Here is a 25309-nt window from a genome sequence, read left to right on the forward strand (position 1 = left end):
AACGACTTGCCAAAGCTATAGATTGCTAATATGAAATCTGTGGAGTGGTTAAAAAATGAGTTTTAATGACTTCAACCTAAATGTATGTAAACTTCTGACTTCAACTGTAACTAATGATCCAAGTGCAATGAATAAGCAATCTCTGAGCAACAACATCTCTCATATTGAGACATCAGAGACCAGACTTCCAGTATCTCCATCGCTCTTCTGTCTGCTCATGGGAGGCCCATATGTAAAACTTCAGACCCCTCGTGCCCAAACGAGCAGCTCATCATTAGACCTGCATTAATAATTCACACACTGGGCTTTAATCACTACAGTAATGGAGAATTGATTGATGTAGTCTGCACGGGTTTGAGGGAATCATAAAGAGCATTGAGGTCTCAATGAGATCTCGATGAGTTCTGAATAAGAATGAGCTTCACCGGAGGGATTCAGAGAGCCAGAGCTCCACCAGAGAACTTGAACAGCTGATATGAACTTGAGCTAACTTTGGGGTTCTGATTTTAAAGAGGGGATAAACAGATTAATTAATACAATTAGCATTAAAAAGATGATTTATAAAATATTATCAGAGGATTTTGATTAAAATTTCAAGAGTAGTTCACAATCTAAACTTCAGAGTTTGGTTAATTCGCTCCAAACCCAAGTAAAGGGGTTTGTCAAAATCACTACCCCTAGTACACTAACTTACCTTAGCAACACCAGAAATAAAACCTCTTACAAATGTCGCTACACAATAATTTCACTTGCAAAACATTCTAGCCTTAAATCACAAATAGTATAGTGGCAGTAAGATAATGTTTGAAACATGCCAGACAGCATGTGTGAAGCTAAAGCCATCAGCTGGTGTCTGGACGAGCAGATTTCATCGATTCATGTCCGTTATCAATGTTTTAGGCCCCTGTGGAGATTGACAGTGAGGAATGGATTGGCTTGCTCGATAACAACAATCTCGGCCGTTGTGTAAGATTGGACGTGGCTTCAGACTGTAAGGGGAGGGCTCAACCAATTGTAAGTTGAAATAAAGAGTCTTCGTTAAGTGTCTGGGTAACAGACAACTTCATAATTGGATCAGTACAACTGATTGAAAATTATTACAGTATGTTTATCTATGGAGTCATTCACAGGATGCATAATTGCATTCAAAAACAGCTAGATGAAGCACAAATGGAACAGAATGCAGGTGTCTTTTAAAAGATGAACATTTCATACTGTAAGTGATGAAATCATATCCATTTATTTAGATAGTGTAGTTAACATTCAGTGTATCTTTGTATGGTTGTTATAGTAATGATGTAACACTAACACAATGCCAAAAGACTGAGAGTAGTTTTCAAATAATTACTCAAAGCTTACAAAGTAAAACTGTGCTTTTATGTCTGTCTATAAAATAAAACACATGGCGATGTATCTTAATTACATGCCTTTGTTTAAATGTTCAATTGTATTGAGTTTTATGAGCTTCAGTGGGTTTCAACACGTCTCTGAGCTGTTTGCCAATAAATTCATTGATTATAACTGCAGATAATTGAGTCCTGTTTGAAATCGCTTGCAGACAGAGAAAATGATCGCAAAGACATCTAATGTCTATCCTCGCTTACTCAAATCTTTACTGTATCTGAAAAGAGTAAAAATAACAGTCTGTGTCCAAATTCTCTTACTTTCAGAGTATGTACTAAGAGGTTAATAAAGTAATTTATATATAAAGTTGTTAATAAACTGTTAATAAAGTACGTTCTGTTAGTGTGCAGGTAAGTAGTATAAATACATTCCCACACATAATACATCTGAGAATGTGTCCTTTGACCTGTATGTTCTTTGACATATGAGCTATACTAAATCAACCTGCAAAAATACTATACATTGGCCTATAAATATGGTTGGGTGGGCGCTATCCCCTCGGGATTATACACTGGATTCAGAATTCAGAAAGGATGATTATGAAAGTATATTGTATATCAGTGTGGCTCTGAAAACACAATGGAATAAGTCTATGCAGAGCAATTGTGCATAAAAATGTAAATTTAGGCCAGTCTCGAATGCTGTTTATTGGGAGGTGAAAGTAATCGGCTTTGCCTTAAACTCACAAAGTGCCTCCAATTTTCTGTCGTGCTTTAGTTCCACAGCAGCCAGTCTGCCGGAAACATCCTTGAACTACAAAAGAAGATCCAATGTGGTCAGAACTAGGACTGGGTGAGAAAAAGAAATATTTATATCATCATATTTATGTATATATGAAACTATATATAAACAGTGGATTCAAATAATTGCAATATTCACAATGTTGCACAATTTACATCAGCAACAAAATCATCACAACTTTTGATGAAATTCGATAGATCTCAATATTTATGTGTTTGCTCTAAAATGGTGTAAAATTTGACAGTCCTTCAGAAACTATATACAAACATTGGATAAAAATCATTGCAATTTTTATGTTGTTGCTTTATTTTACATAGGTGACAAAATCATTGCAATCTGTTTATTTTTTTTCATCTTTAGATGAAATTAGATATCTCTGTATTTATGCATTCGCTCTAAAATGGAGTAAAATATGACACGCTTTTTTGAAAATGTATATAATAAGTGAATTAAAATCACCGCAATATTCAAAATGTTGCATAATTTTACATCGGTGTCAAAATTATTGCAAATATATAGAGAATATTTGATATACTGCACAGCCAGAGTCACAACAGCTTAATTTTATTTCTCCCAGTAACAAAAAAATTTGAGTTCTTTCAAGTCAAAGTGTTTCGAGAGTTCCTAAAGAAAATCAAGTCTGAAGATAACCGAGGCTTTATAGAATCATCCGAAATAACATTAGAAAATAAACAAGGCTTTACGGAATCGCACGAAATAAAGTTCGAATATTAAAGAGGCTTCACGTAATTCTCAAAATAAAGTCTAAAAGTAACTGAGGCTTGAAGGAATCATCCAAATTCAAATCTGAAGATAAACAAGAGTCTTTAGGAAACTATATATAAAAAGTGGGTTAAAATCTCACTTTATTTACAATGTTGCATATTTATACATTGTCAACAAAATCATGGCAACTTAGTTTTTTTTTAATCTTTTGATGAAATTCGATATGTGTGTGTAAGGGGGTTTAGTGGAAAGGAGGAGGCGAGAACCGGCTTGACAACTTAAATAATAATTTAATAAACAATTTAAACAAAACACACAACCAAAAACACACAGTACAGCTGCCTGTAATTCTCTCTCTCTCGAACTGTCGTCCCCTGGCCGCCTTTATCCCTCGCGCGCCCCATCAGGCTGATTGGGGACCGGGTGTGTCTCATTCCAGCCCGGCCCCGCCCTCCTCGGCTCTACACTCCTCCCGGCATTGCCTCAGGCCGGGGAGCCCCCGGCATGACGTACATCCCCCATCCTTCCTCTCCGGGGGGGGCGTGCCTTAGGAAAGGCCAACACGGAGCGACAGAGAGAGAGAGAGAGGAGAAAGAGAAAAAAAGAAACTCACCGGTTCTCTGATGCGCCGTCGCGTGGTCCTCGATCACTACTCCACCCTCTCAGGCGGACTGCAGCCACTCCTCCCCGGCCGGACCGGAGTCAGACCTCCGACCCCCAGTGGACAGAACACCCCTCCGCGTTCCCGGCGTCAGGTGGGGACACTCCTCCGCCCCTGGCAGCGGCCCTACCACTCCAGGCGGTCGGGGAGTCGCTTCCCTCCTCCCCCCGCGGACGGCGGTCTTCTCTCGACCCCTCCACGTTCCCGGGGGACGGCAGGGCACTCCTCCGCCCCCGGCAGTGGCTCCCTCGCTCCAGGCGGTCGGGGAGTCCCGTCCCCACTCGCCTCGCAGACGGCGGCCGTTCCCCGCGTCCGGGTGGTCGGGCTACTCCGTCCCCCATCGGACGGCAGCGGCGCTCCCCTGGGTGGACAGCAGTGTCGAGGACTCTGCGACGGGAATCCCTCCTCCTTCCCGGGTTTCGGCACCAGTGTAAGGGGGTTTAGTGGAAAGGAGAAGGCGAGAACCGGCTTGACAACTTAAATAATAATTTAATAAACAATTTAAACAAAACACACAACCAAAAACACACAGTACAGCTGCCTGTAATTCTCTCTCTCTCGAACTGTTGTCTCTTGAACCCATCAGGCTGATTGGGGACCGGGTGTGTCTCATTCCAGCCCGGCCCCGCCCTCCTTGGCTCTACAGTGTGTCTTTAGGAAAATATACAGTACATAAAAATGTAATTGAAATCATCAGAATATTCACAATGTTTCATATTATATAGTCAAATAGTCACAATGCAAAGTCAAAATCATCGCAAATATTGTGTGGATTTCTGATAATTGCCCAGCCCAAGTCAGGACAGCTTCATTTTGTTTCTCCAATAACAAAACAATTGAGTTCTTTCACGTCAAAGTGTTGAGAGAGAGAGAGAGAGAGAGAGAGAGAGAGAGAGAGAGAGAGAGAGAGAGAGATCAAATGTCTAAAGACAAGACTGGCCGATTTGATCCAAGGGGAACACACACACAAGGAAAGTGCTGAGCAATACTGAATTGTTCGTCAGTCTCATCTTGTATTCATGACACCCACATACATCAGTCAGAATACAACATCTAAAGCAACATAAGACAACGGCAGGAGGAAGTGCAGGCTTTGAAGGACTCTCAAACAGTCGATCTGAATTAAACCTTTGTCCATCTGCTTGCAAGAGATATAGGAAACAAAAGCAGGGCTAGATTTTTATACTTCCTGGAGAAAACATGGAACTTGTAGAATTCTACAACAACAGAACGCATATAGTATCGAGGGGTTTTAAAAACATGGATATTTTGTACATACATCATTTTCTCTGAAAAACAACCATAGTAAAAAACATGCAATCTTCCAATAAATTGTGAAATCATAAACACTAGCACGAGTTTCCCAAAGGGACCTGCACAAAACAGCACCTTTACTGTAACACCACCTACACGCAACTCTGATATTGGGCTGAATATCAAGCCGAGATGTGTGTAAGCCATAATGCCGTGAGCGGATACGCCCACTCACACATTCACACATTCACACATTCGTCTTCCAACTAGTATACTAGAAATGAAGAATACAAGCAGACAGCCACAAATATGAGCCCTTTTAAATCATTTCAGTCCTGGTGGGAGGAATTAAAAAATATGTAAATTTATAGCCCAGTCTCACAATAGAAATATTGCTACGGTGATGCTTTCCCTTACGTCATGTCTCACCCAAATGTCTCTCAGTGTCCGTTTATAGGGTTAGGGTTATTTCGGAGGATTCTGTAAAATCTTGGTTATCCCCTGCTAAAAAAACAGCTTAACCAGCAATGCAATTTCCATGCTGGTAAAGGCCAGTTATGGCCTGGTTGGTGCTAATTTGGTAGGTTGGTAACAAGCAATGCTGGTCTTTTCAGCAGGGTCTTCAGATGTTATCGCCTGTTTAAAGCACACAAAATCGAAAGTAAAAAGAACAACAAAATGGCCAGAAATGTTCAATTACAGTATTGTATAAACTAGGCACAGTTGAGTTCAACACGCACGTTGCATCAAGCAAGCTTACTTGCGTGATGCAAATCGTAAATAAAAGGTAACAGGAAGATTGTCAGTAACATAAATGTAATGCACTAAAAACTGAGGTTTTACAGGATCATCCGTAATAATGTCAGAAGGTAACAAGGCTTTATAAAATCGTCTGAAATGAAATCTGAAGATAACCAAGTCTTTATGGAATACTCCGAAATGAGGTTAAAACTGCCACTGAGAGACATTTGGTGGTGCATGGGAAAATGTTGCTACGGTGAACGTTTCCTTGGGAAAATGTGTAGAAATGTCTATATTATGTTGATCTGTAAAGGGGTGAACAGTATTAGAAATTTTTAATCAAACTACACAAATGCTCAGGCAAAATTAATGTAGATATATCCTGGTGAACAAATTCTTGAATGTCTTCTGTCCAGCTAGAGCAGAGATGCCCAAACCAGGGCCTGAGGGTCCGTGATGACCTTTGATTTGGCCCGCCTTGCCGTATATGACAAGGCTGGGGGGGGGGGGGGGGGCTTTTCATTACATTAATTTAGCAGATTTCAGAGATTTTTTTTTTTATAATGAAATCATAAAGTAGGGGAACAAGGGCAACTTTCATATTTTAATATAATGCCGTTTGCAGGCCTGAAATTCGGCATGGGATTGCGGGTATTGCGCAAATTGTAATCATTCACATAAGTTCCACATTCATAATGCAGAAACTTCCCGCAATCTTTTATTTACTTTACAGTGCAGCTGCAAATTAGTTTTTGTATCGAACTCTAATTCCAGAAGTTGCGCAAGTAAACCCGCTCTGTCTCTCACTTTCTCTCTCGTGCAGCTGTCAGCAGCACCTTGAGCACTTGTTGAATTTAGTGAAAGCGAGTGCAGTGAGGAAATGGTTTGTCACATAGTTACTGAACTTAAGATGTTAAAGATACACTATATTGCCAAAAGTATTCGCTCACCTGCCTTTAGACGCATATGTACTTAAGTGACATCCCATTCTTAATCCATAGGGTTTAATATGACGTCGGCCCACCCTTTGCAGCTATAACAGCTTCAACTATTCTGGGAAGGCTTTCCACAAGGTTTAGGAGTGTGTTTATGGGAATTTTTGACCATTCTTCCAGAAGCGCATTTGTGAGGTCAGACACTGATGTTGGATGAGAAGGCCTGGCTCACAGTCTTCGCTCAAATTCATCCCAAAGGTGCTCTATCGGGTTGAGGTCAGGACTCTGTGAAGGTCAGTCAAGTTCTTCCACACCAAACTCACTCATCCATGTCTTTATGGACCTTGCTTTGTGCACTGGTGCGCAGTCATGTTGGAACAGGACGGAGCCATTCCCAAACTGTTCCCACAAAGTTGGGAGCATGGAATTGTCCAAAATCTCTTGGTATGCTGAAGCATTCAGAGTTCCTTTCACTGGAACTAAAGGGCCAAGCCCAGCTCTTGAAAAACAACCCCACACCATAATCCCTCCTCCACCAAACTTCACAGTTGGCACAATGCAGTCAGACAAGTACCGTTCTCCTGGCAACCGCCAAACCCAGACTCGTCCATCAGATTGCCAGATGGAGAAGCGTGATTCATCACTCCAGAGAACGTGTCTCCACTGCTCTAGAATCCAGTGGCGGCGTGCTTTACACCACTGCATCCGACGCTTTGCATTGCACTTGGTGATATATGGCTTGGATGCAGCTGCTCGGCCATGGAAACCCATTCCATGAAGCTCTCTACGCACTGTTCTTGAGCTAATCTGAAGGCCACATGAACTTTGGAGGTCTGTAGCGATTGACTTTGCAGAAAGTTGGCGACCATTGCGCACTATGCGCCTCAGCATCCGCTGACACCGCTCTGTCATTTTACGTGGCCTACCACTTCGTGGCTGAGTTGCTGTCATTCCCGATCACTTCCACTTTGTTATAATACCACTGATAGTTGACTGTGGAATATTTAGTAGCGAGGAAATTTCACGACTGGACTTGTTGCACAGGTGGCATCCTATCACAGTACCACGCTGGAATTCACTGAGCCCCTGAGAGCGGCCCATTCTTTCACAAATGTTTGTAGAAGCAGTCTGCATGCCTAGGTGCTTCATTTTATACACCTGTGGCCATGGAAGTGATTGGAACACCTGAATTCAATTATTTGGATGGGTGAGCGAATACTTTTGGCAATATAGTGTATATAAACCTTTCTAAACCTGTTAATTCGACATGCAAATGGCGTTATACCGCATCTCCAAAAGTGAGCGATGCGATAAAACTATACTGTTCTGATTTATAATCAACAAAGCTGTTAAAATTGCAAGCGCGTGATGGCGAACGTATTTCAGATATTGGCGTGCCATCATTATTCATAATGCAGCACATTTGCAAGAAGGCAGAAATAGCTAAAATTCCAGCTGCAGGGTGAAAAGAGACATTTAAATACCCGTTACATCTCTCATCTCCATCTCTAGTTATATCCAGGGTCAGAAATTAACGGAGGCTCTGAGCAAAAAAATTCCCCTCCAATCTGATATAGTTCAAAATATATCCATCGCGATCTTCATTTGAATTTTTGCCATCCGTTGTGCAGATGTTGCCGAGTCATTGGCGGAAGCTCGCGCCATAAACGCCCACAGACAGGCACTTCGCTTCTCACGCTCCGCATTAGTTCGGTGTCATGCTCCCGCACTAAAAAAAACAAATGCTACAATGTAGTTAATAATAATATTAACAAAAATAATATCTGGATGTGTTAAATAGCCATGATGTTAAATAAAACTTTAATAATTTGACAGAACATTAACTACTTTTGGTGTATGAATCATATCTCTGATGTTCATTGTTAATTGTTTATATTTTGCATAATTTAATAGCCAAAACATTAGGAAATATGTGAATGAGAAAAAGTTTTATTTCAGTAACAATGCACATTATGCAAAGTAGAGATCATGCAATCTTGTAATTATTGAAACATGCCATTTTACTAATTGTGTAAATTAAAGTATTTGACATAAAAGAATGACAGCATCACAATGTTATATAAAAAAAAGACCTTTGTAAAGGTAAAAAAATGCCCCCCATATGAGCCGTGTAAGGGGGGAATTCCCCCCTTTTTCAAAAATGAATTTCAGGCCCTGAGTTTGTTATATGCAAAGTTTACTTTCGGCCCATGGCCCTTAATCAAGTTGGATTTTTGGCCCTTTGTAGGAAAAAGTTTGGGCACCTCTGACCTAGAGTGTTAAGTAAGGATTATTTCATGGTAAGTAGTTTTCTCAAACTTTCTGCAGTCATTCTGCTGGGAATTCTCTGCTCTGAAAGTTCAAACTCTTTATCACAGGAGCACTGGAGCGAGGCGCTGGAACAAAAGGGATGGATTTATGCTTATAATAAACAACAAACGCTTTCACAATAAACTCAGGTCAGTTTTTAGGTCGCCGTGTTCTCTTGATAAAGCAGCGATCACTAAATGGCTCTCTTGGTGTTGTGTGACTTTTTTTAATTAGAGAGTAATTAAAGCACAGCAAGGATTTTATCCACAAAAGTAAAAGTATTACTAAGAGACGCATGAAACAAAGCACCACTGATTTTTGTCAGATGCTAAATAAAGTCACTCTTGGAGTATAATAACAATACAATACAGACAGAGAAAGAGATGGATAGATGAACATGGCACATGGCAGTCACATGGCAGTTTTGTTGATTCATTGGTCATCTGTGTCCATCTATACGGTCCTCTCTGCTGAGCTTTGAATTGCATAAAAATACGGAATGAGTAACCACATTTTTTCCCACAGATGTTTTCTTTTTTTAAATAAAGTGTTGGATAGGAGGCTAGCTAAAATGTTAAGCCTGTATTTCATATATATGAAATTCTGTTTGTTGATTGGTTGGTCTCTTTAAGCATAAAAGTTGTACCTTTTTGTACAAGCCAAGTCATTCGATAACTTTAGATTTCGCCACTATGTACAAACTATTACAAGTTGCACAAGACTACATTGGTTTGTCCAGATTTTGTCATTTCATCATGTTCAAGATGGATCATGACCTGATTGTCACAAAGAACTTTACTACAATGCCATCGAAGAGCCTTCTAAGTTCGTATAATTCCGTAAGAGAATCTTTTAAAGTTCTAAAGTTGTTTAGAGAGCCTCACTTTTTCTTTGTTGATGGATGATACCTAGAACCAATAAACTCATCTGAAGAACCGATCACATAACATCAAGAACTTCCAAGAAATCTCCAGACCATTTAGAACTCAAGCACTTTATAAAGTAAATGTTTCTTAATAATAAAAAAAAAGGATTCTTTGCCATACAAGTTGCTAGGAAATAAAACAATTACAAGTCATTATTTTAAAGAAATATGATCAGGAATTCAGGGAATTGCCTCTTTGCATTATTCATACACATTACATAAAAAACTGAGTCAGAGCAATCACTTCGCATAAAAACGATTTCTATTAACATAAATAAACCAGTCAAATGCATATTCAGTAATTTGATCAAATGTAATTTGGCTAATATGTAGATTATTATGTGACAAACAGCAAGAATGTACTTTTGTTTAAAAACAAAAGCGTGAATGCAGAAAGAATGACTAATGCTGAACAATCACACAAAACTACAGATATAAATCCATCTAAAAGAGTAAAAATGTTCTACTAGCTCTGGCATGTAAAAACATGTGACATATTTGGCTCAGAATGAAATTCAGTTTCTCAAACCGGCCGGTAAATTATGAGAAGTCTTTAAAAATTACATGAAAAGATCAGATGTTAAGAGATAAACAAAGAGAGTTCTGGGACACTGGAAGTGGTGTTTAAATCAATTGTAATATCATATAAATCATCCAAAGAATTTAGAGGAAATGTCTGTGTTCATCTCTCATCAGCATTACACTAATTAATCACCTCTGATCAGTAATCAGTAGCTTCTATAGGTCTTTAAACCAATGTAATCAGACAGAACGCCTTAAAAGCATTTGCATCGGGCATTGCCATCTGATACTGAGACCACAGCAATGATAACAGGTCATTACACTGCTTAACAAACTGGCATTTTGTCAAATTCACTCAAAATAGAGGCATAAACATTTGGTATTCTACCTAAAAAAGCATAATTACAGTGTGCATATAAATACCTTTCTCTCTCTGGATATTATAACTCTGATTCAGAGAAGAGAGCTGACGAATAGGTGATGAACAGACCCATTCCAGGATCCTCATGGGAATAAAGGAATTTTTTAAGTGAGGCCTCTTCACAGTATTATCTGAGGATTAGATCAATACGACCCCGTAGGTAAAAACTAATCTGCTGCTATCTCTAGCAGCATCTCACCAGGCGGCAAACAATTGCCTCAATTCTACAGCAATTGTACAATTGTACAACCCAATACATGACCTGAAGATGACAAACCCTCCTCACTAGAGAACATCTCCACAATAAAGTCTCTGTTGAACCCATATCTATCTATCTATCTATCTATCTATCTATCTATCTATCTATCTGTCTGTCTGTCTGTCTGTCTGTCTGTCTACAGTTGAAGTCAGAAGTCTACATACACCTTAGCCAAATACATTTAAACTCAGTTTATCACAATTCCTGACATTTAATTGTAGAAAACTTTCCCTGTCTTAGATCAGTTAGGATCACTATTTTAAGTACAGAGAATGATTTATTTCAGCTTTTATTTCTTTCATCACATTCCCAGTGGGTCAGAAGTTTACATGCACTTTGTTAATATTTGGTAGCCTTCCACAAGCTTCTCAAATTAAGCTGCTGTAATTTTGGCCCATTCCTCCAGACAGAACTGGTGTAACTGAGTCAGGTTTGTAGGCCTCTTGCTCGCACACGCTTTTTCAGTTCTGCCTACAAATTTTGTATCAGATTGAGGTCAGGGCTTTGTGGTGTCCACTCCAATAAATTGACTTTGTTGTCCTTAAGCCATTTTGCCACAGCTTTGGAGGTATGCTTGGGGTCATTGTCCATTTGAAAGACCCATTTGCAGCCAAGCTTTAACTTCCTGGCTAATGTCTTGAGACGTTGCTTCAATTTTCCTTCCTCATGATGCCATCAATTTTGTGAAGTGCACCATTCCCTCCTGCAGTAATGTACCCCAACAACATAAAGTTGCCACCCCCATGCTTCAAGGTTTGGATGGTGTTCTTCGGCTTGCAAACCTCACCCTTGTTCCTCCAAACATAAATATGGACATTATGGCCAAACAGTTCAATTTTGGTTTCATCAGACCAGAGGACATTTCTCCAAAAAGTAAGATCTTTGTCCCCATGTGCACTTGCAAATTGTAGTCTGGCTTTTTTATGGCGGTTTTGGTGACTTCTTCCTTGCTGAGCAGCCTTTCAGGTTATGTCGATATAGGACTTGTTTTACTGTGGATATAGATACTTGTCTTCCTGTTTCCTCCAGCATCTTCACAAGGTCCTTTGTTGTTGTTCAGGGATTGATTTGCACTTTTCGCACAAACTACGTTCATATCAAGGAGACAGAATGCATCTCCTTCCTGAGTGGTATGATGGCTGTGTGGTCCCATGGTGTTTATACTTGTGTACTATTGTTTGTACAGATGAACGTGGTACCTTTAGGCATTTGGAAATTGCTCCCAAGGATGAATCAGACTTGTGGAGTTCCACAATTTTTTTTCTGACATCTTGCCTGATTACATTTGATTTTCCCATGATGTGAAGCAAAGAGGAACTGAGTTTGAAGGTAGGCCTTAAAATACATCCACAGGTACACCTCCAATTGACTCCAATTAGCCAATTAGCCTATCAGAAGCTAAATGGCTAATTGCCTAAAGGCTTGACATCATTTTCTGATATTTTCCAAGCTGCTTAAAGGCACAGTTAACTTAGTAAATTTCTGACCCACTGGAATTGTGATATAGTCAATTAAAAGTGAAACAATCAGTCTGCAAACAATTGTTGGAAAAATTATCTATCTATAAATTACACTATCTATCTATCTATCTATTCTATCTGTCTGTCTGTCTATCTTCCTGTATGTCTGTCTATTTTTATATCTACCTGTCTGTCTGTCTGTCTGTCTGTCTGTCTACCTACCTGTCTGTCTACCTACCTCTCTGTCTGTTTGTCTATCTACCTGCCTGTCTATTTACCTGTCTTTTTATTTGTCTGTCTAACTGTCTGTCTGTCTATCTACCTGTCTGTCTGTCTTTCTGTCTGCATACCTACCTACCTGTCTGCCTGTTTTTCTGTTTGCATACCTACCTGTCTGTCCGTCTACCTATCTAAAGTCTGTCTTTCTCTCTGTATATCTGTCTACCTGTCTGTCTGTCTGAATAACTACCTGTCTGTCTGTTTGTCTATCTATCTGTCTCTCTGTCCATCTGTCTTTCAACCTGTCAGTCTGCCTTTCTATATACAATGTCTGTCTGTCTACCTGTCTGCCTGTTTTCCTGTCTGTCTCTCTTTCTGTCTGTCTGTCTGTCTGTCTATCTACCTTTCTTTCATTCTATCTATCTATCTATCTATCTATCTATCTATCTATCTATCTATCTGTCTGTCTGTCTGTCTGTCTGTCCGTCCATCTACATGTCTGTCTGTCTCTCTGTCTATTTATAGTGGAAATTGAAATAGATGGTATATTTTAACATGTTGAATTGATTATTACTTGTTATTTGGGATGAATTATTTCTGACAAAAAGCACAACATCATATCATTCGTATTCTCAATGCGTTGTTCTGACGACACCTGCACTGATGTCTCACAAACATTTTCCCAAAATTCCAGTCTCTACCAAACAATCAGATTCCACACGGCATTAAAGACGCCTCCGCAGCTGAAATGAAGAGCTCATTAGTGTTTGCTCACCACACTGAAGTCTTCCGCGCTGCATTCGGCTCCTCTGTAGTAGCACGACAGCAACATTTCTTTAATGTCATGACCCGATCGGTCATAGAACTCGCGCATGTTGAAGGGCCGGGGCTTGAAGTTGGAGAAGTCCGCCTTGTCTTTCAGCGCCATCAGAACGCTCTCTTCCACCAGGTGTGTGTCCCGGATCTCATACCTGACATGATTGACACACATACACAATAAATAATCACTGGTAAATCATGTTCAGTTGAGTACACATACAGTACAAGTACTTTATAAGAACATTAGCTTAATGTAAAAGTTGAAAAATAAAATAAATTTTAATTAAAATAAAATGTAAAACAAAATTTAATAAAATTAAATAAAATGTAATAATTATATGAAAATGTTATACAATAAAATTAAATAAAAAATAAAAATAAAACACAACAAAAAAATGACAAATTAATTATAACAGAATATAATAATAGATGGTACTGAGGCAGATGTAACCATGGTAACAATAATGATATAAGAAGGTATTACCATGGAACTGTTGGTCTCCCACAAATATGGTATTTAAAAGCTATTCACATGGAAATGTAATCTTGTAAGTTCAAGAATTTATTTTCATGTTATCAGGATTTAAAAGTAATCATAAATTATTTCCTGTTTATTGAAGACAATGTTCTTTGGCAAGCTGTAATATACAAAATTCCTTATATGTGTGACATTTAATCATGTACTATCACAGTCATTTTCTCTAAACAACATAAAAATCCAATCAACTTAATTTTCAAAAGCCCTGCAGGCTGCAAAACCACAACAATGAGAAGGACTTTGCTGAACATGTTTGGAGAGGATTAAATGTCAGTAGACCATCCATGAAGTTGTTTGCTACACTTCAGCCATGATGCTACGCAATTAACCCCACAATTAATCGGCAATTACGAGAGCTTGTCAAGTCATATTTCTGTAACGGCATGACTGCAATGTCACAGCAACATTCTCATGCTCATATGGAGGGAGACACAGCAGGGTTGTGAGTAGCCTCGTAAATATGCCATAAATATGCCACAGTATAAAGTGGCTTAACCCTTACACTAGCGTATACTTAACTTTTCCGCATACTGTTCCGTCTCACGCAGGAAGCTGAGAGTGTGGTGTTTGTAGTCAAATGCCATGTTCAGTTTCATAAAATGTTGCAAGTTTGACCGTTGTTAGTTTGTCATAAGAAAATGCTAGTTTGCTAATGTTGTTTTAATCAACATTGACAACATGGAGATGATGCACTACAACTAGGGTGAGGTTATGGAAAGACGGTGCGTGTCTAATTCCGCATCTACACTAATCCGTTTTCTTTCGAAAGTAGTAATGAAGAGCATTCTCGCAACTTGCAACGCCATTCCATTTTGAATGAGAGGCTTAAACGTATCAAAATGAATGGGATTTCAATGGAAAATGTGGATCTGGCGTAAGGGGGCCTCAACATCAAGCACGTTTTTGCATCCATCCGTGATGTTTTTCAATTGTTTTTCCATGTAAACATACGCCAGATGGACGTCATGACCACTGCACCATGTCTCACAGTTTTTTTTCAGTGCCTTGCAAAGGAGCATCACGCTTTTTATACGGTGTGTCAAGTTAAAAAGATCTAAAAAAGAATACTTGCATTCTGTTGTACTCGTTGCGCTGCATCTTTCATTTTAACGCAAGAACACGTTTAGTCTGAATGGCCTTTAAGGCCACATCCACACCGATATATTTTAGTTTGAAAACGTGGCGCTAATTTAGCCACATGTACACCACTCAGCCACACTAGAACTGCGTTTTCCTCCACCGAAAAAAAACAAAAAAAAACACTCTCCATTACTGCATCCTTTGAAAACTGAGATTTCAAATGAAAACGAATTAGAATTGGATGGGGAATAAGTCTGACAAGAGTTCCAGAACGTCAGACATCGTTTACAACACCTTCAATCTCCAACAGGGAGATTACATCCACACTCGCACAACGGCAACGTCCAAACACTTGACTCTAATTTATTTAATCACTGCACATTTGAAAATGTCTATATAACCCTCTCTGCAGGCGTAGAACGAGGGCCTGTCGACTGCTTTTGTGGTCAATATGAACAAAGAACTTCGCTGAAGTGACAGCAGCAGAGACTGAGAGGATCACAGTGCAAGAGTGAGATGGACACAGAGCTCACTGTCATTACTGTCTCACACACGGTTCTCTCTTGAGCCCGTCTGTCCTCCTGTCTCACCACCTCCATTCATCTCCTGAGAGGGAGGAAACCTGTCTGTCTGACAGCTCATGTTTGTGCCGAGAGATTTGAGGAAGGACAAAGAGCAACTGAAGGACATGAACGAAAAAGTGGATGATTTTACACATTTTTACATTCATTAGTCTGTCGGCTCTCAAGAAATACTTCTGTTCTCTTAGTGTAGAATTTGAATGACTAATAATCAACATATTTCAGAAGAGCTCTCCATAAAGTCTCAGACTGTGTTCAGATTGGCCAAGATGTACCAAAGACTTCAATGACAATTCTCAGTATGAACTCAAACATTTCTCATCAAATGATCTGAGCTATGCTATCCACATTTATTTCATAGCTCTAAACTCTTACTTTATGTCAAGACTTTGTGTCTGTTTCAAAACCATTGAGCAATAAAACGTTCCTTTGGGTGTGTATGACTGGGATAATAATATAGCCTAATTGAATATTCGGCAATCTAAAACTAATCTGATGCAGTTAAAACGGTACACATCTTCAATGACGATATCACAGCAGTTAATCTCAATAACAAATATTCTCAAACCGAGTTCTTGGCCGCTGGAATTAAACACATTACAGACTAGAACACTCATAAGTGAACAACAAACACTGAATCCATTAAGAATAAACATCAAATTATAAAAACGTATCCGCAGGAGCTAACACGACCACGCTAACCACCCAAATCCTGACCCCTTGGGAACAACTGCCACACCACATAGACGCATTTTGACAAGGGGAACTTCTTCCTGTCAAGTTCTGCCTCCCTGTCGTTAATCATCACAAGTCAGAAAAATAACGGCAATTATCTTGAGACTTCTCCAAGCTTGAAGATCTCATTAGCTGGAAATTTAAAAGTGGCTTGTTAATCTTCTCCTTTGGAATGAGTGTTGAATCATTTCAAGTTTAATTCAAACGTGACGTCTTTCCAAGTGGTGATCAACGAGAGAAACAATTAGGGTTGGACTTTTTCATGGGAAATAGTTTGGATAGGGAGAGAGGTGGCGGAAAAATAAGATGGCTTGATGGCGTCAGATGACAAGGAAAGTCTATTCCGACATGGAAAATTTATAGCTGAAATTACCAATACAGTCTAATGACAACTCGTAATAATTTGATCAACAAACAGACTTTCAGATCGATACAAATACAGGCATCAAATATTAGCTTGCCTCCTAACATTTCAATTTTAAGAATGGAAACATTACTGAACAAGTTTGGTTACTGATGTATGTCTTTAACCTGTACTACTCTTCCCTTGTCTCGTTCCAAAACTCAGTGTTTTCTTTCTTGCGTGGGACACAAACATCATTTTGCAATCTAAATCATAGTTAGCTTTAGGTTTGGAATTTGGGTTAGGGTTAAAACGTAATAATATTGTTCATTAATTTGAGCCAACTCATCCGATTTCTAATGATTTCATCATCTCATTTGATTATTACGACTTGTCATGAGGTTGGAAATTACTAACAGTATTTAACAAGCATTTAAATGTTGATCGAAAAAGCAGATTTTATTGTTCAGGTTACTTATGACATTCAAAATAAATGTAAAGCTATAGTTTATAAGTACTGCAAGTTTTAAATTTGCATATCTTTTCTCAAACAGCCAGTACATGCCAAATCTCTACTAATCTTTTGTAAATGTGTTTAAAACTTCTCAAACAGCAAATTTTTTCAGCATTATTTTGGAAAAAAGGTGAAACAATGATGATTAAAAAGATTAGTATATTTTTCTTTAGAATAATGTGCACCAATGAATGAGTCGTTCAAGGACCGTTGGTTAAGAAAGTACATTTTTTCATGTCGACTTTAAACAAAAGAATAAATTAGAAAACTAGCAAAAGTCAAAACTAGATCCAACAGCCAGGCCAAACGGTTACTCAACACTCAACTCTCAAAAAAAGTCGTAAACCTTCTAAAATACATTTAAAAAGCCAAAAACACGGTGAGATTTACTTCTTTCCAGTTCCTCTATAGCTATTCCCAGAGACATTGTTTGCACCTCATGAAACCAGGAGGATTTCAGTGTAATAAAAGACTCATCCAGTTCAGTTAAGGTTAATATCATTTTTATTTGTGCAGATATCTTCTTGTTCTTCATCCAGAGTGTAGGAGTGACCGTCACTTACCGGAGAACCTGATACCTTCACCTTATATATCTCGCTTTTCTAATAATAGCTATAAAGAAGGCGGCAGTTCTGTGAGGATGATTTCAGCTGAAGGTTAACTCGATTTTAAACCACAGGCCTACAGCCCCTCTGCACCATTTCACCTTCAACTTGTGGAGGAAGAGGATAATTTCCAGTCTTAAGTAATCCCACATCCAGATCTGGCACAGACCTACGATTCGTGATTTATTCACCTTTAGAGAATATTGAATTTCCACCTGCAGCCTGTTACAGCTCTCTTATTAAATGCTGCCGGGAGCAGTTTGCTCACTTTTTGTAAAAAAAAAACCCGCTGGAGACCGAGATCTACCTGTGTGCGTGAGAGAGCACTATTTATCTCTTTTAGAGTGAGAACACAGTTGTTAGAAAAGAGGGTCACATCTGAGAGACGAGCAACTAACAAAGTGGATTTGCACTGCAAAAAACAAAAAAAAAAAAAATTCTATCTTTTTTTTTTTTTTTTTTGAAAATATCTAAACATCCATAAAACAAAATACATTTACTTGAAAGGCAAAATGACAAAAGATATAAAGTCTAGTTTTCAGACTTATTGTACAACATTTTGTGCGGTTTATGCTAAACACACTTCTTATCTTAATCTATTGTTATTTGCTATAATTGCCATAATCTTAATTTTACAGCATTAAATTACCGTGTTAAATCTTGGCAAGATTTTGGAAAGGCTGCATTACCTACAACAGTAGCCTAAAACAATGGCTCAAATGCTAATTGACTATTGTTTAACATCAACTAATAGCCCGCAAATTCTAGGTGACATCAACCGAAAAGGCAAGTTATTTCAGAAATTACGAAGTTGGGCATGCCAATTAAATCATACTGTATATCGATATGTCGCACTAAATTTTCAAACAATATTGTATTGATACTTTAGAACACTGTATCAATATTTTGTGTGTTCATATGTCCAAATGTTCAGTAATCAAGAAAAAGGTAATTTAAATAAGCGCAAACTCTGAGAACAGCGTTTATCGTGACGTTTCGCAATATATTGAATCGTGAATTTTTATCACGATATGCATCATACTATTATGTGGTTGGCGACACTCTATCCCTACCATGCCAAAATACTTTTTTTTTCTTCTTAAAAATAACGTCCTATGAATTTCGCACAATAACATCAGGAACATATAAAAGGAAAGTAAATAGTGTCAATTTTGATTTCGTGTTGACCGATTTTACAGCGTTTCAATTAGCCCCCAACATTTGTTCAACAAATTTTGTCATTTTCACAGCTGGACATCTCAAACACACTCTTTTAAATTTCAACTACCACTACTAACACCAATTACCCATCAACGCTACCTCTTAGCTTCCGATTACGGTTAACAAATGTCAATAAGTCTTAAGACATCTCGTAATAATTCATATGACATGGCGAAATCGTAAGATATCGTACAACTTGGCTTATTTGAAAAGTGATGACTTCTATTCTCATAGAGACCAACCAATCAAGAAACAGAATTTTAAAAATGTTAGCTAGCCTCCTATCCAACACTTTGAACAAATTTGGTTACTCATTCTATATTTATTTATGTAATAAAAACTACTGTATGTCAGTAACCTGTAATATGCTTCCCTCTTCTAATTCCAAACCAGATGTTTCTCTTTCTTAAAAAAGTTAGTTTTTTAAAAAATCATAGTTTGGCTTTGGGGTTAAACTCATAATAACATGGTTCATTGGTTCATTTATTCCACTCAATGGGAGTAAAAGATGCATGCTTTTGTGCGACCCAACCAATTTCTTCCAATTTTACCATCTCATACTACTATTACGACTTGTTGTGAGACCAGGTTGACAAAAGCCATGGAGAGAAGATTCATGAGTCCATTGATGGTCATGTGGCTCTCCAAGGGTCTTCACCTTTCCATGATCTTTGAGTCACTAACTTAATTCAGACGCACTGTTTGACGCTGCAGTCAGGGAGCAGATGCCGCCAAGTAAGTCTTTAGGACTCAACCAGATTAGTTAGGACTGTATGTTATCTCTTCCCTCGCCAGCAGGTCTGCGGTCTTAAGAGTGTGCGAGTGTGTGTATGTGTAACTTTGAATATTGCCCTGCCATAACTCCCTAAAGTAATCAGCGTGAAGCTCCATAAGTGGGGTTGGGAGAGGCGCAATTGGATTATGGGCCATAAGCACTTTAATTTTCCAAAGACGGTATAACAAATGACAGACCATCAGCTTCCGCATCTCTCTCAACGGTGTGACCGTACTGAATACATACTAGTTTCTTCATTCAAACAGGCTTTTGTGATTACAGGAGCGCAGATGCGCCTGCAAGCTAGATTAAATGTCATACCACAACAAATGTACCGTTACTGTGTATTAACTCTGCACTTAGGAAATGGGGTGTTTGGAAAGTCTAGAAAATCTTCCAACAGTTTCTGTGGGATTTAAAGTGAGCTATGGGGTCAATCGTATTGTCAAATCAAACTTTACATAAACCAAAGAAGTGATTTTTTTTCTTATTATGCAGTTTGGCTTCACTTGAAAGTGGTAAACACATAGAGGGCATGTAAACACTGTGTTGAAGTGCAATTTGAACAAATAAATGTACATAATTAAGACCTACATTTACATAAAAAGCATTTTGCAGATGCTGCTGTCCAGAACGACTTGGAAGTGTTTTGTGTGTGTGTGTGTGTGTGTGTGTGTGTGTGTGTGTGTGTGTGTGTGACCTTACCATTCTTAAAAGATTAGTGCACCCAAAAATGACAATTTTGTCATTGCTTAAAGCCTTAAACCACCACATTTCACCACAAACAAGCCTTTTAGCTGCATGTCTGTGCAGTTGTCTTACTTCTATCTCACTCTGTACTCTGTAGAAGTCTTCTGCGAAGTGGCAGAAAGCACCATGCATGCATTTCTCTGGTGTGAAGCGTTGGAATGACAGAGGGCCAGTGCGCACAGTGGGGCCGGTGTATCAACACACCACCAACAACAACAGTGTGGTTTCAAATGCAGGGCTAATTACACAGATATAAATCCTTGTTTATCATATGGCTTATGAGACACAAGTTAATTGCTTCTGCTTGTCAACCGCTCAAATCCGTTTGATGTTCCCTCGGCTCCTGGTCGCTTCGCCTCATCTCTGCTGCCCCCATCTATGAGCGCAAACAACACGACTTACCTCTACTGCATAAGAACCTAACAGTGCAGAATGGTGTCTGTGCTTTACAAACAAACCGAATGGAAATTATGTTTGAATTCTCGAGGATCAATTAAATTCAGCCAATCAGAAATGCCATATTTGCATGTTTACAAAATGTTTTCAGTGATGTGAGTAATATTTTGGATACTTTCTCTGATCCTAGCTTAATTTGCAGAGTCAGCTACATGGGTTGTAAGTTATTGCGAAGGAACACAAAACATGTTGTGAGGGAAAGTAGAACTTATTGAGAGGAAATGCAATACTTGTTTTGAAGGACCACAAAGCTTGTTATAAGGTAACACAAATTATTGTGAGCGAACACAAAACGTGCTGCTCGAGTCAATGCAAATCTTTTGTAAAAGAATGCAAAGCTATTGAAAGGGAACGCAAACCTTATTTCTCGAGGGAATGCAAAACTACTTCAGAAAATACATTCCCTGCCTGGAAATACATTCCCAGGGGCTCCGTAGAAATTACACACTTCAGCTTTTAAATAATTTTCACCAAATACGTTGTGTAAAAGGATTCTTTCAGTCTGTATATTTAACTGGTATTGGAGAGAAAAATACCACACTTTAGTTTTAATGCTGATTTCAAATATAAACCATTAAATTCACTACATGTTTAGGACAGAACACCTGTTGTGATTCTTAAAAATAATAAGATAAATAGAAAATAAATGTGTTTTAGAAAGCAGACATCCATAGGCGAGTGTCACTGGCAGTCCATGACTCGATGAATTTCCTCAGCGGTGTGTAACTCGAGAACACAGTGAAGGATGGGTGGGGGTCGCACTTGCGATTCTCGTGCTGGAAAATTGAGATTGTTCTAGTGACATTCTAATATGTTGCACAGCGGTTCTCTCTTACTGCGCCTCAGGCAAAACGCAACACTGAATCGATGGACCGAAAATATCCAGCCAGTGCAGCACAGGGAATTGCATTTTTTATTTTTTTAAACTTGAAGTTGAATTATGTGCATAGATGTTTTGTGTGTGTGTGTGTGTGTGTGTGTGTGTGTGTTTCCGATGCATGTATGGTTGTTTGTTTGTGTGTGTACAGGTGCTAATGTGTCACAAATATCTTCAGCCACACTGACTCACTTCCAGAGGAAAAACACACAGTTGCAAAGTGATTTTCTTTCTCCTTACAAGTTTTAGTTCGACAATGAATCGACATGTTCCCCTCTGTTAAAGGAATAGTTCACCCAAAATAAAAAATTCTGTCATCATTTACTCAAGATGTTAGTCTCAGTCTCCTTTCACCTTTATTGCATCTTTTCTTTCCCATTCAATAAAAGTAAATGGTGACTGAAACTAACATTCAAGCAAGAAATCACCTTGCAACCAACCAGAACACCTTAGCAACCGCATAGCAATGCCCTGGCAACCATTTTGGCAGTGAGTTTTGCATGGTCAAAAATGTAAAAATGTAGTTTTTAATCCATTTTGTATAAAAATGTCTTAACATCTAGAAGTCAAGTCGAGTAATGAGCCAAGAAGTAGATGTTAAAACTGTTAAGATTACATTTTTCAATGTGCTGTAAACTGTAAACAACCTACTGCATGTACTGTATGTGTTTATATTACTTTAGAAAATCTAAACACTATGATTTGCTTATAATCCTCCTTAGAACTGACAGTAAAACGTTGCGACTGAGGACATATTGCATTGAAGAGCATCACAATCGCTCTGCATGTGAACGTGAAGCTGATTGTCTCTAATAGACTGTACAGCGCTGTGATGACATCTGCTAGCTAATGAATTCCTCTGAGATTATAGAAGAAAGTTCTGCTCCTCACACTGTGATAACAGTCGGCCTGAGCTGTCAGAGCACTGTACTCGAGCACACTTCAAGAGCAGTGGAAGATCTTCAAACAACAGCATGCATATTGGTTATTCATATCTAATATGGACTTTAGAAGATAATGAAGATGTTGCACTGGTTTGTTCTGAATCTCACACAGTCCGTGTTTATCTGTCTTCAAATAACAGCCTTTTGTGGATTAATAATCACATGACCAACTCGGCATGTTGATGTTATTTTGATTAATTGTGCAGCCCTGAAGGATCATGAAATTAATCTACTGATGCGCTCTTTATGAAACTGATATTCACGTTATTGGTAAATTTTACATTGTCAGCAAAATGATCTCGATTATATCATTAATATTCAATATATCGCCCAGCCATACCTCCAACGTGTCACTCCACTGATTGTTAGGTTTAGGTTTGGGTTATGGGGTTCAGTTTATTTAAAAAATAAATAAATAAAAATGTATTCCTCTTCAGTGTATTACATCCTGAATAGCTGAAAACAATTAGCTTCACAACTCTCTTTTGGCACCTCTCTGTGGACATTACACCAAGAAAATGGAGATCACACGTGCCCATACGCCCAACAACAACTTACCGCTTTGGCCACTAGGGGCAGTGTTTCGAATTTCGGTAAGCACAGGCCGATTTTAGCTCAAGAAAAGTCAGCCTACTCACTCTGAGATCAGTCTGCCCAATTCACATACCGATACTATGCACTAAGCATGTACTTCATTTGTGATTGGAAAGTACATCACCAACAGTACTTTGTACAGACTCCTTTGTTGCTTAACATTTGCATTTAGATGCGTTAGCATTTAGCTAAATTAATTGTCTTAAAATAAATTCAAATTCAAATCAACATGGTGTTCGTAACCCATTTTACTCCCGTAATGTGACATATTCATAGTGAAAACTGAGAAATACAAGTGGATCTTGAAAAGTGTGTCTATGACAGGTGGTTGAAAAATAAGAGGGCTTGATGTCGTCAGCTGAAAAGGACAGCCTTTTCCGAGGTGAAGCAAGTTATTATATTCTGAAGACAGATTACAAAGACAAACATATTCCCTTCGGGATAACATATACACCAATGAATCATGCAGAGTAAGAACGAGACTGTGTATTTTTTAAAGTAAGATACATCAATTTTGATTTAATGGTGACTCTTCATGGTGAAAATTACTCATTTTTAGGGAAAAACTGCTGCAACAACTTTGGCTGAAATTCATAAAAAACTTCACAAACTGAATTTCTCTGGTGCAATTTTTCATACTAACATACTATGAATTGGGAAACAATCACATCATAGACCACATCCACACTAATCCGTTTCCTTCGGACAACTCTGTTTTCATTTTTGTAACCCCAATGATTTTCAAAAGTAAAGAAGAGTGTGGAGGAAAAGTTGTTCTAGTGTGGTTTAGAGGCAGAGACAAAATCAAATGAAAAAGTATTATTGTGGAAGTGGCCTTATTCATACATACTAATCTTACACTAATTAGAATGAATAGCCACAGTTTCTGATTGGATGTTAAGAGGGATAGTTAGCTGTGTTTTTAGGTGGGTAAGTTAGTTGTGCAAACCTTGTCTAGAAAAGCCCTGCAGTTCCCAAGGCGATTGAGCTCATACTAGTTGTTGTGTGTTTTATTGTCATGTTTCCTTAGCATTGCCTTTAAAGGAGAACACATTTTGAAAAGTTCTTCTCTGACCCATAATTAAACGAACTAACAGATTTTGGACTGCCCATAAGAAAGATTTAAAAAATCACAAATGAGATAAAATATTCCAGTTGTTTCTCCTAGATAGCAACAAGATTAAATGTATAACTTCTGCTTAGGTTTCCATCTTAACTGATCATCTAATTAAATAATGACAGAAAAGGACTAGTAAAGCATATATAAATTGGACTATTTGAAAGTGACTTTTCAATAGGGCTGGGCAACATATTGAATATCAACGATATAATCGATATAATTTTGTTGACGATGTCGAACCAATATTGTGAATATTGTGATCATTTTTATGTGCTTTCATTTGGCTGTTAAGTTTCATAAAGAGCACAATTCCAAACGTTAGTAACCACTACAAGTTATTATACGAATTTACAAACTCGGCACAGAATAACAGAAAAGGAGGAGATTACAGCATTTCAGGAAATGCAGAATATTGTAAACTGTGAAATACACATCGCCTGTCAGTGTCAAAATAAAAGCCCCATGTGGAGGTGAAGTAAACAGGACAGCAATATATTACTTTTGTATAACGTAAATCTAATAATCCGAATAATAATGATAATAAGCAACCTGATGTGTCCCATAGTAATAATTTTGTATTATGCAATGTTCAACTGGGGTTTCAAAAATAAGTTAGTGAAGTAGCTTTGCACAAAAATGCATTAGTAAAAACATTTGAAGGTATATAATGCTTTTTATTAAGCTACTATGTATCACTGTGTATGAAACATAAATATAAAGTGCATATCATTGAAAATGATTGAATTTAATTCTTGTGTTTATGTAATGAAAAACTAATG

At 38.3% G+C, this 25309-nt stretch overlaps 1 protein-coding gene across 2 annotated transcripts in view; it reads right to left on the reverse strand.

The window, feature by feature from the left end:
* LOC127439015 (acid-sensing ion channel 1B-like) overlaps positions 1-25309 on the reverse strand; it is a 238925-nt gene that overhangs the window by 152854 nt on the left and 60762 nt on the right. Inside the window, exon 2 of one of the 2 annotated variants that reach the window (XM_051694987.1) lies at positions 13354-13549. The exons of the other annotated variant lie outside the window; for it this stretch is intronic. Within the exon in view, the coding sequence (XP_051550947.1) occupies positions 13354-13549 (196 nt within the window). The remainder of the gene's footprint in view (positions 1-13353; positions 13550-25309) is intronic. 2 annotated transcript variants of the gene reach the window in all.

This window comes from Myxocyprinus asiaticus, chromosome 50 (assembly GCF_019703515.2).
Source record: "Myxocyprinus asiaticus isolate MX2 ecotype Aquarium Trade chromosome 50, UBuf_Myxa_2, whole genome shotgun sequence".
Lineage (NCBI taxonomy): Eukaryota > Metazoa > Chordata > Actinopteri > Cypriniformes > Catostomidae > Myxocyprinus > Myxocyprinus asiaticus.